The sequence below is a fragment of the Delphinapterus leucas genome, chromosome 15 (genome assembly GCF_059928025.1).
Source record: "Delphinapterus leucas isolate spDelLeu-1000000601 "Yukka" chromosome 15, BTC_Dleu_Yukka2, whole genome shotgun sequence".
Classification (NCBI taxonomy): domain Eukaryota; kingdom Metazoa; phylum Chordata; class Mammalia; order Artiodactyla; family Monodontidae; genus Delphinapterus; species Delphinapterus leucas.
This window is the reverse complement of record NC_143143.1, coordinates 86,954,030-86,969,282: the sequence shown is the minus strand read 5'-3', so window position 1 is coordinate 86,969,282 and position 15,253 is coordinate 86,954,030. Positions and strand designations below refer to the sequence as shown.

The window sequence follows — 15,253 nt, the reverse complement described above, 5'->3', positions numbered from 1 at the left end:
TTACCCTTCTTTTAGCTTGCAGTCCACAGCAGGGTTAGTCATGGTCCTAAGCTCTGCGTTTACAGAAGAACCCTAACCACCCTTCTCCTGCACAACTCTGCTGCTTCTCCAGAGGCCCTGCCGCCAGCCCTGGTGATGGCGTTGCTTTTTGGCTTCCTTTGCCCCAGGAGAACTCACAAAAGGCTTCTTAGAAGAGTCCTTGGGCTGGTTGTTTCTTCTGACCACAGTGGTTGGTAGGACTCCAACGCCAGGGCTCTGCTCTGTCTACAGCTTCTCTTGTACTGGGTTCTCATTCAATGGCATATATACATCAAGCTTCTAAAGAGGACTAAAGCGTATCCCTGGTGGTCCAGTGGTTAGGACTTGGTGCTTTCACTGCTGAGGGCCCAGGTTCAATCCCTGGTAGGGAAGCTAAGATCCAATAAGCCACGCGGCGCGGCCAAAATAAATAGGGGTAAGGAGGCCCAGATATATTTTAAACTTAGCCTAAAGTGTCTAATCGTCACAATGACTGTCAGTTTAAGTTTTAATAGCAAGGTTAGTCATAGGTGGTAAACTGTGACTTAACTATATTTAGAATCTCTAGCAGAGAAATACCTCTTTAGCCTGAGTGCTGAGTCACCTGCCGATGCAGGGGACGCGGGTTCGTGCCCCGGTCCGGGAGGATCCCACATGCCGCGGAGCGGCTGGGCCTGTGAGCCGTGGCCGCTGAGCCTGCGTGTCTGGAGCCTGTGCTCCGCGAGGGGAGAGGCCACAACAGTGAGAGGCCCGCGTACCGCAAAAACAAACAAACAAAAACTACCTAGTTTAGAATTAGTGCTAAGGCCAGTTGCGTGTAGCAGGTCAGCTGTGGAAGGTTTTTATTTTTAATTGGTATTTGCTAAGAGTTTGTTAAATTCTGAAACTACCAGCAGTGCTCAGGATCTGCTGGAGAGTGGTAGACAGCCCGGAAAAGGAAGCTGGCCAAACACAAGGCTGCATCCAGATGTCACAGGCCAGCTTGGCCTGCTGTCTGGTCCTCCTCTCAGCCTGAATCACGCACAGATGGCCAGGTGGGCCTTAGTCCTGAGAGTGCTTTTTAACAATCACCTGGAGGACTTCCCTGGTGGCGCAGTGGTTAAGAATCCGCCTGCCAATGCAGGGGACATGGGTTCGAGCCCTGGTCAGGGAGGATCCCACATGCCGCAGAGCAACTGGGCCCGTGCACCACAACTGCTGAGCCCACGTTGCCACAACTACTGGAGCCCGTGCTCCACAGCAGGAGAGGCCACCGTGAGAGGCCCGCGCACCACAACGAGGAGTGGCCCCCGCTCAGCACAACTAGAGAGAGCCCGCGCACAGCAACGAAGACCCAACGCAGCCAAAAATAAATAAATGAATGAATTTATATTTTAAAAAATCGCCTGGAAACCCACTGCAGTGAAATTACATGCTTTCAGTCTGAAACCAGCTAAGTCTTGGCTTTTCTCTGTAGTCCCAGGGTCCAGCCCTGTAACAGGTTCTAAGGCATCAACGACATGGAAGTTCTGGGGAGCTTGGAAGCTGTATTATGGCAGCGAAGGGGCCACTTCCGAAGCAGGTTCTCTAAACTAGTGTCCAGAGTATCTGGAAAACAGCACCACTCACCCTGGGAGGGTGGCTCTCAGTAACCTAGGGCCTGGCTCATTGCCCTGTACCCAGACTGGCCAGGTCTCACTCCAGAGTGCGAGATGTCCCCCAAATCTGAACTGCACACAACACCTACCTTGGGAAGGGCATGTGAGCCATGATGTAACTCGGGCAACAGAGTCAACAGGATTATTTATTTCCAGAGCACAGAAGAAGAGAGTTTTAAAGGTTTGCATGTTTGTTTATAATTACAAGTTTCCATTGCTCGAACAGAGCAGCCGCATTGCTATGTTCTAATTCTTAGCCATTAACTCCTACAAAAATAAACCTAAGCTTTTACAGTAACTTAATCGATACAGAACTAAAACCGTTCCGCCTACTTAAAGGGATTTAGTTACCAAGGCGCTTATGCTCACCACGATGCCCTGTCAGAGGGACGCATGCTTCTACTGAAGGTCTGATCCCTTTGCTCATGCAACAAATTTATATTCCCCACCCTCCCTCCACCCACCAGTAAAACAAAAACACAGAACTATTTACAATTGAGAGGAAATATGTTCTCGGTCAACTGACCTTGCAAAAAAAAAAAAAAAGACTGGCTCATTTCCAAGTGGATGAGACACCGAACAGTGTTCGGCCAGAGTCCAACGCTGACTGGCCTGGGTCAGGGACTGGCAGGGAGAGGGCAGGAGGGAGAGGAACTCCGCAGAGGAGCTCGTCCTGGGTGCTCACCCCCAGCCCGGATTCCTATGGAAGCCACACTCCAAGTGACAGCTCCCAGCTCCCTCCCGTTCAGGGCCCCATCCTACACCTCCAGCACCCCGACCCCGCCCTCTACTTTGAGGTCAGGGTCGTCTGGTTTGCTTCTACAACATGATGGTGGGACACCCCGCTTTCCATGCCCTAGGCCCCCCCCATGCCCCCGTGCTGGCCACGCCTGGCTCCTAAGCCCCGCCTGTGGCAGTGGGTGTCAGGCCAGCAGCACCAGCGGCCAGTTGGATTACAGAGATGCACCTGGCTGCCGCATTTGCCAAATGGGATTTGGTTCCACGTTAAAAATCAAAGCTGTCCAAAAAAGGTCACAAAGTGAGGATCACACTTTCGCTCTAGAAACCTTTCTGCAAAATACCAAAACCTTAGCGTCAGGCTGTGCACAACTAAACAGGAAAAGTAGGCCAAGATACCTCAAAGAGGTTTCCCACATACACGTCCCCCCAAAAAAGTGGTTCTAACTCAGACCACGTCCAAGTTCAGTTCAGTCCAAAACATAAGCAGTAGCATGGGAATTTTCCAAACTCAGTAAACAAAGTGACCCACGTCTCCCACAGTAAGTGCAGCGTTTTCCAACATCCTCGTAGACACAGTCTGGCGTCTGTGCCGCTTCAGCAAGAGCCTGCGAGGAGGAGACACAACATCTAGTGAGCACATCCAGGCAGCTCCGCAGCCTGAGCCCAGCACCGTGAATGAAGAACAGGGACTGCTGAACCTCCCTCCCACCCCAAGTCAGGCTGGGGCTTCCCAGACCTTCCCATCACAACCCAAAGTCATCGTTTTTGTTCACACCGGGGTGGGGGGGGGGGGGAGGCAGCTCCAGGTCCCACCCAAAGCCCACTCACGCCCAGACCCTAAGGGGCACACACGTCACCCTCGACCTAGTTAAAAATGCAGACTCAAGGTCAGTGCAAGGCCAGGCTGGAGCTGAGGCCTGGCTTGTAACCATCTCTCCTTCCTGACCACACCGGAGTGGGGAGCACCCAGCCCTCCTGCACCTGGACCCTCACTTTGACAACCCCGGGGCCTGGGTCCCACCGTCCCCAAGAGCCCCCTGGGGGATTCACTCAGAGGGTCGGGGCCTCAGTTTGGCCTCGATACCAACGCTCACCGGCTCCTAAGCTCCTTCTGAAGAGGTGGCTCCTACCTGGGCAGCCCCGTCCGGATGCCCTCCCACTAAAGGACCCCAAAGCTCCCCTCACTCACCTTCAGCTGCCTCCTTACACCCTGCCAGTCCCAGCTCTGTGGGAAGTCGGGTTACGACGGGTTGCACCGTTGCCCCTGCCCCCTCGAAATCCACCCCGGAAACTACGGCCACGAAGAAACCTTCCCGACACCCCGAAGGTCTCCGTGTTGAGCTTCCTCTCTTCAGCCCACGTCGTCCGCCTGGAACTGAACCAAGACAAGGAGCATGAGACCGACTACAGTGGGCACCTCCTCACAGCTTTCCGAGCCAGGCCCCAGCCTCACACAGCCTGGGGAGGGAGAAAGGACCGATGGACAGATGGTGACTCGTCACTGGAGCCACTGGGGGGGCAATCCCATCAGGACACTGGAGCCTGAGACTCAACATTGCAGGGGCTCCCAGCCCAATTTCCAACCAGACCTGTCTCCCACTGGACGGGGCTGCTCAGTATAAACCTCTCACACCTGCGTCATCTAAGGCCAGCACGCAACAGCAGCGTGCTATGAAGGAAGCCCTCCCTGCTTGCTAGGCCCAGGGCCCGTGCAGGCTCCGAGACCTGGAGCAGATCACAGACCCCTCCAGATGAGTCTCCAGAGATGAGGAGGGGACTGGGCTAAACGGAGCAGGGTCCCCAAGGCTATGACACGTACGCTTTGGGGGAGGTGCGGACGCAGCACCAACGCCGCCAACACTCGTTTCTGCACCTCCAGCAAGGACCCCCCAGTGTCCAACTGTGTGCCACAAGGCTGCTTATAGGCCGCTCACACGCAACACACCCAGCCCGACCCCCTGCTCTGCTGCCCCCCCCCCTCACTCCAGGCAGCAGCAACCGCAGCCTTCAGCCATCCAGGCTCCCCTCACAGCCCATCAGCAAACCTTCAGGGCATGTCAGAGGCCAAGCCTCTCTCCCCTCCTCCAGCACTGCCCACTACCCCAAAGCCTCTGACGTGACCACTCAGCTTCCATGCCTGCCCCACCTCTGCCCACTCTCCACAAAGCAGCAGTGAAACCTCAGACAGCACTGCTCTCCCCAAGCCAGTTGTCACCGTGACCTACAAAGCCCGGCAGCAACCGTCCCATCTTCACCGCTCCTCCCTGACCCCCCACAGGCTCCGCTCCAGCCACACAGCAGCTGCATGTGCCCACCTCCGCCTTGCCTCCACCTCACACCCTGTCCTGCGTTCACCCTCCCACTGGCTCCCGAACCTCACCCGAGACCTCGGCGCTCCACTCCCCTCACACCCAACACATGCCCCAACCTCTCCCGCCTCACTGCTAGATGTTATCTCGTGCGCCTGTTTTTTTGTTATCTCTTTCCCCTGCCAAAACCTAAGAGGGGTGGTGGGGGGAATGGGGACCTCCCAGCTTGCTTTCTGCTGTTCCCCCAGTGCCCGCAGTGTGTCTGCTACTCCATTTGTGAACGAAAGGATCTGAGTTTCCACACCATGCCCATTGTGTAGACTTCGTTTACTGTCTAGCTGGTTCTCGGGCAACATCTGAGCACCAGCTGTTGGGTGCTAAAAACAAAGCATATGACAGAGTCCCCGGCCTCAAGCAATCAGGTGGGTGAAAGAACACTGCGGACACTCCTGCCAGCTGCCTCAGGTAGCAAGGGCCTCAGGCCACCAAGGTCAGACCAAGAAGCAGGCCCAGGCGAGGTGGTACAGAACGGGAACATCGACACGGTAGGGAGGGTAGTCCAGCCCAACCTTGATGAGAAAGGGGCAGCTGAGCAAAGAGGGGCCGGGACCTGGGTCAGATCCCTCAGGTGCCTGTGACTGCCAGGGCTTCTCACACCACCACCTACCGCTGGCACCGCTGGGCCTGACGTACCCATTACAGTAAAAATGTAAGCCTAAGAGATTTGCCTTGAACCTAAGATCTGGGTTTGGTCTCCAAGAGAGCGTGCCCCAGTCTCAGAGTTTGCGGGCAGAGTGTCTTCCCGCCAGCTCCCCCAGGCCTTGCCCGGCCCCACAGCCCCCTGACCTGGTCTTGAGTTCAGAGGAAATGTTGTCAAAGAAGGACTTGGATTTGTCATAGTAGCAGTTGGGCCCCAGGTGGTCCTCCTCAGCAGGCGCGTCGTCACTCTGGGTCACCACCGCCAGGTCCTTCTCCTCCCCTTTCTCAGCTTTGTCGTCTACACAGAGAAGCAGAGCACTGAGAGGCCAAGGAGCAAACAAAGCACCTTCCACCAGGACAGGTCCTCGCGGGGCCACTCAAGGGTTGTGCTCAGGCCTCAGGGAAGCGGCCGGGAGTGTCCTGCACTACGCGGAAAGCTCTGCTGGCTGCTCGCCTCATCCACCCCTGGGCCCTGCAACCCGCTCTCACCCCCTGAGCACGCGCCTCCCCCCGACTCCTCTCCTTCCTGGGAACTCCTCAGACAGCATGGCTTCCCCGCCGACCACCATCCCAGCTGCCCCCCGCCCCTGCCAGGCTCTCCTTGACCTGCGCCGTGGACACTCCTGGGGTGGGGCAAATTTTCAAACCTTTAAAATTCAGTTTCTTCTTAAATTCTTTGTCCAGCTCCTCTCTGTTGAACTGGGCATTTGCACTCTCAAAGTCAAAGTCGCCTTCAAACTTGATTGTGTTTTCCTTGACGGTAGTTGGACGGCTTTGCCCTCTAGAGCGATTCCTTGTTCGTCTGTTCCCTGTGAGAAGGAAAGGACAGCCCTGGCTGGTAAGCCACTAACTCAACATTACTCGGTGTGAGATAGCAGACAAAGCGGGGACAGAGCACACTGAAGCTGCCGCTGAGCCCAGCACCCTGAAACCGTCACCCACGGAGAAGCAGGCAGGAGCGGTAAGCGGAGGGCGACTGGGTGGTTCTCGGCTCCCCAGAACTCAAGTGGCAACAGCCGTTACCTGATCGCCTCCTCTGAGGTCTTCTGTTCTCGTCATTCACCTGCCCTTGAGTCTGCCCAGCTGCCGGCTGAGCTACATCTAAGGCGCAAAAAGGAAGAGTAAGGCAAAGCGCCTGCGAAAGCAGAGCCCGGGGACAGGAGCAGAGTCTGGCGACGGGAGCAGGGCGGCGCCACCGGGGACTGCGCAAGAGCCCGCCCTGCAAAAGCCTACAGGGTGGGGGTGTCTAATTAAAGGATAAAAAAGAACCCCAGGAAGCGCTATGCCACTGAGAACACGAACAAACTCCAGGGGAGTGAGTATTTAAGTACCGCTGGCAGCCTTGCTGCTTGGCGGGGCTGGGCGCCCGTTGAGCTGCATCCCCGCGGTGCCCTTGCCAGGTAACAGCTTTTTGGTGTTCAGGTTATCAAGAGAACCAGTCTGGACAGCCTGCTCCACCATGGGGCTCTTGCTGACTGAGACAGCCGGAAAGCCAGCTCCTGAGTTGAGGAGGAGAGGTTAATAACAGAGACGAGGAGAAGGCCACACCCCCTCGCCCCCCGCCCCCCTCCCCCCACTCCTCTTCCAGCTGGCTGTGCAGCAGGAGGAAGGCAACCGCCTGGAGAGGTTTTACCGAACCCAGGCAAAGCCCCCACCCCGCACCATCCCCTCTGCGTCTAGCCCAGGCAGCAAAAAAGCCAGCAGGCTCCCCCAGTTAGGGCATCCGGAGGAGGGAAAAACACCCCAGCACAATAAGCACCTCTCAAGCGGCTTAGAAAAAGCTTCCCCCAAACCACACAAGCTCTAACCCCAAGGGGGCTCGACAGTCCCGAGATGCCGGTGAATTCACAGTCTGAGAATGTGTTTCGCTCTGGGCCATGCTGGACAAGAACCATCCCAGTCTGGCATCTTCCACAAAATGCAGTGCTCAGCCTTTGAAGTTAAAATTCTAGAACACTGTTGTTTTTGCTTAAGAAACAACAAAACCAAAAAGGATGAAGTGATGAGAGCTGACTACAGAGAAATAACAGCCTGCATTCCTCCGGGTGAAGGCTCATCGTAAGAAACGAAGGGTTCCCAGGCTGCCCTTGGAGACGGCGCTGCACTGAGTCTGTTCCCACTACACAGCATCACCAAGCCTGAGCGCAGGAGTGCTCAGAACCCGGCCTCAGTGGAGGTCCCCCTCACGAGACGGGCCTCTGCCGCAAGAGGACAGAGAAGGGTGTGCCACACACATCAGGCCATCTCCTCCCTTCCCTCTCCCACGTTCCGGTGGGCACTGTTTAAATGGGACAACTGAGGACTGGGTGGAGGTGCACAGACTTTTGAGACAGAAAAAAATGAGCCCTAACCACGGAGTAACTATTATCGGAGGGGCAGCCCAACACAGTGAAGACTGGACAGTCTACCTTTGTTTTTAAACATAGAGCAGAAACTACTGTCAGAAATTACTCTGAGAAATCCCTCACAACCGGATCAAAAGTACTCAAAGGGCAGGCCCTACATACTGATACTTTTCTCTTTTTCTTTGTTGGCCATGCGGCATGCGGGATCCTGGTTCTGCCCGACCAGGGATCGAACCCGTGCCCCCTGCAGTGGAAGCATGGATTCTTAACCACTGGACCGCCAGGGAAGCCCCCTTACTGGTACTTTTAAGTGTCCTCTGCGATGGGCATTCATTGACCTAGACCACTTTCTCTGGCCTAGCGCCTCACTCAGCACGGCCCTCCCTGAGCAAGACAGCTGCTTCCTGCTCACGCTGTAACTGGATAGGGCAAGAATCTTGGGCTCATTTGCTTTTCATAAAAAAAGATCAGTCAAACTATCTTGCCCTAAGAGCAGTTTTATGTAAATGACCCTAAGGACAATGAACTACCTTGTGCAATTTTTAAGTGGGGAAAAAAACATCACTACCGCTGTACTCAGATCCACTGGCATCCATGCAGGAAAGCAACACATGCAAAGTAACAGACTGACAGTAGTTGTGTGCCATAATGAAAGCCCCAGGTATCATCTTGGACAGAGTCTCTGCAAAGGTGAGGGCGGCGCACACGGTGCTCTCACATCAGACCTCCGGTGAAAGGAGAAGGCCCAGAACGGGCAAAAAACCGCCCACAGGTGCGGCACCCAGCAGACAGGTGGGACAAACCAGTGTTACCAAGCCAGTCATCAGGCCCACTGCTCACCCGGTCAACAACTCAGGCTAGCCACCCAATTTTAATGGTGCTTCATTTTACAAAGACACCCAAGGCCCCCGATGCTAAACGCCCTGGATGGGTGAGGAATGTGCCACACGGATCCTAGAGCAGCATGCCTGTTACATGGGGGGTCGCTTTGCAGTCTTACCCAGCAACCTACACTGCATTTAGGACCAGCAGAAACCCCAGGAAGTGGCCTTCTGTGCAGAGGGACATTTCCCATACGTGGCAATCACAGTACAGGTCAAAACAGACCCTGGACCCAGGAGAGCGAACAAAGGGCACTGCTGGTTCTTTCTAATACCCTCTTTAAAACTGTGAGAGTTAATAAGTCAGGAGTACGTGCAGAAACACACAGAGGCAGTTTAACTGATCCACGGGCTTGGCAAATTATCTGCTACAGCTACTGTCATTCTGGTCTACTGGTTTACCCCCTCGCTCAGGATGGCTCGCAAGACAGCATGCAGTTCTGCAAAACTGCTGTTACCCTTGGAAGTGAGCTGATGTGACTCTGAGGACATGTCAAGCTCTGAAACGGGCTGTGGAGATGGAGAAGAACTAGGGCTGGAAGCCGCGGCTGAGGCTGGAGGGCTTACCAACTTTTCTAAAAGAAGATAAAGGAGAAAAGAGCAAAAAAAAAAAAAAAAAAAGGCACACAAATAAGTAATGAGAAACTCGTCTTGTGTATAGCAGGCTTGGAAAGAGCCCAGCCATCTCTCATAGGACACTTTGCTCACACAAGCCTAATCTAGAAATGGGGAGCCAAGCTGAGAAGGGCTCCTGCACCCCAGGAGCAGCAATCAAGACAACAGGTTCTTCTATTAGAAGCATGTGACTCTTACGAGTGAAGGGGGTGATGCCTGCGACTCTGTGGTTTGAATGTGCCGCAAACCTATGGCCAGGGTGACTCTCACTCCATGCGTGTAGAAGCGAACCTTACTCAACCTTAGGGGAAACTTCATTTTTGAGCAAAGCACTGACACGAGAATGGTAAAAGGATAGGATAGGTGGGCGTTGCATTTAACTTTTATATTTATAGGCTGACAAATGTGCAAATGGTTAGAACTCATCTGTAATTACACACATCGGTTATTTCTTCTTTGAACCAGACATACCACAACTTCCACCCAGACACAGGCTGACACTTTAAATGAATTTTGATTTGATTCATCTGTTCCAAAACTCACCCTGCTGCCTCTTCCACTCAACTGAGGAGTTCCTAAGCGTTCTAACTAGTTGAAGGGCCACTGAAGAAGGTGCTCAGTATGCACTGCCAGCTGAACATGGCACGAACACAGCGTCCCCACCACCAGGGTCTGGCCCCACTCCTGCATGTCACGGCACAGGCACTTGACCAGGTAGCAAAAGGTTACTCACCTAAACCCAAGGAAGCGGCATACTGCTGGCTGAGCAGGGAGCTGGCGGCCAGCTGGTTGTAGGGCGGCATCCCTCGGAAGGGGCTGTAAGGCACGTGTGGCTGGAAGGAGGAGGCCGAGCCCGAGCCCAGGGAAGACTGAGCAATGAGACACACAGGTGAGAGCAGCTCCAGGCCCTCCTGTCACCCTGCCTGGCGAGCACCGTGCAGACCGGGAAAGGCAGCCCGATTCGTCAGCCTGCTCCTGGAGGCTGAGGCGGCACTGAGGGGCGTGTGAGCCCCCAGGGTGGCCTAAGGGGCTCAGAGCTGCCTTTTCCACGTTCACCCCCAGCTTCACCTGCCAGGTAATTCTAACACGACCTTCTCCTAACTCCATGAACCCCTCTAGTGGCCCCACTGCCGGTCGTCAGGGAGTCCAGGCTCTGCCAGGGACGAGGATGGCGTCCTCACCTGGGCCCTGGCCCCAACACGCCGGGGCACAGCTGTGTAGCCGAGGAACTACCTGCACGCGGCGTCCTCTCTCCAGCTCCCCATGCTCCCGGGAGGCCCCTTCGTCCCTCAAGGCCTGGCTCGAGCACTTCCCTCTTCTGGAGTTCCCAAGACCGCTCACCTCAAACCTTTCAGAAGTCTGGCCCGGAGCTTCTCCACGTGCCCACACAGCCCAGCGTGCAAGCCCCACCCCGCAGGGAGCACGCTCTGTCCCGGCCCCTCCTGCAGCGTGAGCCCCGCAGGAGTCGGTGAAAGTCGAGGTTTACAAGCCAAGAAGATATGAGCCTGGACTCCCTAGTAATCCTGGGCAGAACACGTCATAACACAGCAGGCAGGCACACGGCGTGACACCTGCGAATTCAGCATCCCACAACGCTGACTTTATCATCGGGGCAGTGTTGGGAGAGCGAGCCCTGCTGTCCCAAGTCCCTACTAGCATCTCTCTCACTCCCGGCATGCACCGGGGCTTCAGGCTTACCCACCCGAGACAAAGGACAAACGCCGGGTGCCGGCAAGACTAAGAGCACTGCCCCTGCACCGCCCAACACGCTGGGCCGGCCTCACTCTACAGCACACCCCGTGCACGCCACAGATGAAGCCTCCCACAGAACGCCAAGAGCCAGACAAAGTTAAACTGCTTTTCATGAAGAGGCTGTTCCTCGAGTTGAGTGCTCTGGCCAGATGACACCCGGCTCCGTCTGGAAGCCGGCGCCTCTTAGAGACAGCGCCCACGGCAGACACGGGGCAGCGCACTTACTTGAACAATAGCGGGGTCCTGAGGGAGCGCGTGCTGGGCTTTCGGAGGTTCGCACACGGTGATGTCTTTGATGTCACTCCCCCGGAAGATGATGTACTCATAAACTTCCTCTCTAGGGGGGGCAGGCCTATCTGTGGGACGGTCTTCAGTACCGAAGGACCTCACTCAGGGGTTGAGAAAGAGAAGGGTTACGTTGTCATCCTCAGCCAAGTGCGTTCAGTCAGCCCTCCCGTAGGGGCCATCCACAGCACGCAGCTTCCACGCCTCAACTGCTCCACCCCTGATTATCAACGGACAATACCTACAAGACCCCAGCTGGCAACGCTCCGAAAAGTTCTAGGTCGCAAAGACGACCACAAACGATTCAGAGCCTGACGGTCTCCCTTCCAAACACGGAAGGCCAGCGCTCCCACAAACAACGCCTGCTTTGCAAATCCCCCCCGCCCCCCCATTCACATCTGACTTTGCAGATTAAACAGCCCCAAAGCTGCTTTTTGATTGAAGCCTCGCAACACACCACCCCTGGGGAGTCTGTTTTCTTCTGAGAAAAGCCAGCAGGTTGAGTGTCATCCCCACCCTTCTGCCCACGAGGAGCCTGGGAGGAGCTGGTAGAGAAACAATGGGAGAAAGCGGCCCAGAACGTGGACCCACACCACGAGCGTCTGTCTGCCGGAGGGGTTTCCTAGGGGATTAACCCCTACCGGCAGGGTTCAAGGAGCCCAAGCAAGTGCCTCCTTCTCAGGTCTCTGAGGCAGAGCTGGGCGTGAAGCAGCCTCTATCTAATCCTAGCACAACTCCCGCTGAGGACCAGGGGCTACGCTGGGCCTCGGTTCTTCCAACGGGGGGAGTACAAGTGACCCCAAAATCTTACAGTACTGAACTATGTCCTGGAGCAACGCATCTATCGGAAAACTTAAATACGAGGCTTTCAAAGGAGCTACTCCCAGAGCTGGGAACTGACTGCGACCTGGATGGAGGAGGCTCCCTCTAACACAGGAGCACGTAGCTGCGCCTTGACCCTTAGAGGCCCAGCCCAGTGTCTCCAGCCTAACAAGACCAACCAAACAAACAGGGTTTCTGCAGACCTGGCCGCACTCAGCACTTCCAAGAGGCAGGGGAAGGACACTAGTCATCGTCCCTGGAGGACGAAGACAAAGAAACTTTGGGCCCACCTCCTGCCTCAACACGCTCAGAAAGGGCTCTGGACTCCGGCAGAGCCACAGTACAGCCATCTTTCTCTAGGTCTCCCAGGGACTTCAGCGTGGTTACCAGCGCCCGCAGGGAGGAGTCTGTCACAAAAGGGTAAACCCACGTACTAAAACGTCTGAATTAGAGTAGGAAGACGCTTTAAACGGGAGCATGGAGCAGCCAACCGATGCTCCTATCCCGACAGGAGAATCCATTAAAACGTGGTTATTTGTTCAGGCTCAAGGCCCCAGCTGCTTAATAGGTTCCAGAAGGGCTTGCAGAAGTCGCGTTTTCTCGTTCTCCAGCCTTCTGGGGAGGCCCCGAGGAGACTCCGGGCCCCTAGTCCCACCCCTCCCCCACAGGGACCGGGTTCTCGGCGCCAGCCGCCCCCTCCGCCCTCGGGCAGCTGGAGAGGAAACAGCCTAGCAACGCCGACCCCCCACCTGCAGAGGTGGGCTACGCCGCACGGGGGGGGGCGGCGGCACCGCGGGAGCTGGACCCGCCCCCACCTCCCCACCCCAACCCCGAGCAGGGCGGGCTGGCCGCGCACAATTACGCTGCCGCCGGGGCCCGGGGAGCCCATTGTGCAAGCCGAGCCCCGGAGGGCAGGGGCGGGAGCGGCGCGGAGGCCCAGGGCGCCCCGGCGGGCGCAGGCAGGATGTGGGGGTCGCCCCGAGGGGTGAGGCGGGACTGCGGAGGGGCGCCCGGGGGGGGGGTAGGGCGGAGGAGGCGCTGGCCCGGCTGTTGGCGGGGGCGGGGCGGTTGGGGCGGCCGCGGGGCGCTACCTTTGGCGAGCGCCACCGTGGAGTTGTCCGTGTCGATGGTGTAGAGAATGCCCTCGTAGCGGATCTGCGCCTTGGAGATGAGGCTGATCTTGCTGCCCAAGTACGGGGTGCCCGAGGAGCCGCTCATGGCGGCGGCCGCCCGGCCGGGCCTGGCCCGCTCGCCTCCGCGCGGTCGCCTCGCCGCCCGCTCCTCCGCCTCTGCGCCGCCTCACCGCCGCCCGAGGGCCTGCGCGGGGACCAGAGAGCGAGCAACGGCGCGCGGCCGGGGGGCTGTGAGGGTAACGCGGGGGAGGAGGGGTCGCAGCAGCCACATCCGGGTCCTGTGCCGCCACGCCCCGCCCCCGCACGCTCACCGCCCATTGGCTCGCCTCGCCGGCCTCCCTTTAAATATGGCCGCGCTGTCGGCCTGGGGGCAGCCCCGCGCTCCGCGCCTGCGTAGCAAGCGCCGCCTGACCCGGCGGGCTTTCCCCTGCTCTCCGCCCCACTTCTCGGCTGGCTCCCGGCGGGCCCCGCGCGGGGTGGGAACACGAGACCCGGCGGGCGGGCCTGGAGGAGGGGTGGGAATCGACCGGGGCGGAGCGCGCGTCCGCGGGAGGGGCGGGGGCGCACGTGTGAGGGAGGGGGCGGGGCGCCAAAGCTCCGCCCGCCGCGCGTACCGCCCTTTTCAGGACCCGGGTGCGGGGAACCTGTGGATCGTGTTTCCCGGTTTCAGTTTCCCCTCTACAGCAGCGTACCAGACGGTTTCCCCCCTCCTGGGCCGGAAGGCTGGGATGCGCCCCACTGTCACCTTCCCCAGGGGCAAAGGCTGGGGGGGTCCCTTCCCCGGAGAGTGACGGGGGCCGGGGTCACTGCCCGTGGGGTGAAGGTGTGGGGCCGGGAGGTCTCTTCCCCGGGGTAGAAGACAGGGGGCCGGGCCAGCCCGCGGAGTGAAGACGGAGGGTGAGGGGTGGTCTCCTCCCCGGGGGCGAAGGCGGGGGACCAGGGTCACTGCCCAGGAGGTGAAGGTGGGGGCCGCGCTCCGCGCATGGGGCGCAGTAGTAACTGCGGGTAACGAGCGCTTCCGGCGCGTCAGCCGCTAAATATAAGGTGCTGAGCGCATCTTCTCTTTTAATCCCGCCCCTCCCCCCAAACCTGCGGTGGCGTTCCGCGTCCCTTAAAATAAATCCCAGCCGGCCACCAGGGCCTCCGACACGCGCCTGACCTGGCCTGCTTACCGCTTTGCCCGGCTCCGGCTCTGAGGCCTCGCTGTGAAGTGGAGAAACGGGCCGCCCCCTCCTGTTCGCCAGACCCCCTTCTTGCCTGCACATCCCTTTGCTCGATTGGTGATTATGTCTGCGCTTGCTTTCTGCCTGTCTCTCCCTCTTGACCTCAGATCAGCGACTAGTAGTATGTCCTGAAAAAAACTTGGTGAGTGGTGACCAGCATTTTATAGAAATGAAACAGAATGAGATAGAGAGCATCTCACAGTGAGAGTGCGCTTGCTCTGTGAAGCATTTATTTTACTTACACGCATTTAAGTGGGTACTTGATCAAGATGTGAAGTGTATTTCTTACAATAAGTGCCAAACGAAAAATGAAAGCCGCTGCAGGGAACACCTTACGGCAACCTGCACATAGGCTCTGACTCCCCATTTTACAGAGGAGACCGAGACCCAGCACAGGACAGTTGCCCCGCCTGCCCTTTGTGAATCCCCCCATTCCACCAGCACCCGGCAACAGTAAGAGAACAGTATTGGGTTGGAGAAAAGGGAGCACAGAAGGAGCAGAAGAGAAGATGGAAAAGTCTTCTAAATCGATCTGCCAAGATTTACCGGTGCATCTCTGCTCCTGGAGAATTGCGCTGGTGAGGAGAGGGTGGACAGCGCGGCCCCCGGGTTAGCCCAACTCCAGTAAGAGAGGTCTCCAGGCATTGGGGCATCCTGCCCTTGGACAGGAGACAGGACAGCACAACACAGTCTTCCCCAGGGTGCACCTGTGTGGTGTTGGTGCAACCCCAGGTCTCCTGACCACCTCAGCGACCATCTGGCCTGGTGGTCCCCCTGCACAGCAGAGGTCTTC

General features: G+C 57.4%; 1 protein-coding gene across 6 annotated transcripts; it reads right to left on the bottom strand.

The window, feature by feature from the left end:
• Positions 1-1,367: 1,367 nt before the first annotated feature.
• Positions 1,368-13,503, bottom strand: LSM14B (LSM family member 14B). Of its 6 annotated transcripts, none has more exons than XM_022597532.3 (10): positions 13,196-13,503; positions 11,223-11,386; positions 9,979-10,114; positions 9,089-9,205; positions 6,736-6,903; positions 6,428-6,505; positions 6,052-6,213; positions 5,552-5,702; positions 3,586-3,771; positions 1,368-3,001 (listed from the first exon to the last, which is right to left on the bottom strand). In XM_022597532.3, the coding sequence occupies exons 1-9, from the start codon at positions 13,320-13,322 to the stop codon at positions 3,600-3,602; spliced, it is 1,275 nt and encodes a 424-aa protein (XP_022453240.1). In that variant the 5' UTR covers positions 13,323-13,503; the 3' UTR covers positions 1,368-3,001; positions 3,586-3,599. The 6 variants fall into 6 exon arrangements, with proteins under 6 accessions (XP_022453240.1, XP_089753263.1, XP_022453243.1 ...); XM_089897137.1 differs by lacking the exon at positions 13,196-13,503 and adding an exon at positions 12,094-12,758; XM_022597535.3 differs by lacking the exon at positions 9,089-9,205 and having other exon boundaries at positions 13,196-13,461.
• Positions 13,504-15,253: the final 1,750 nt, after the last annotated feature.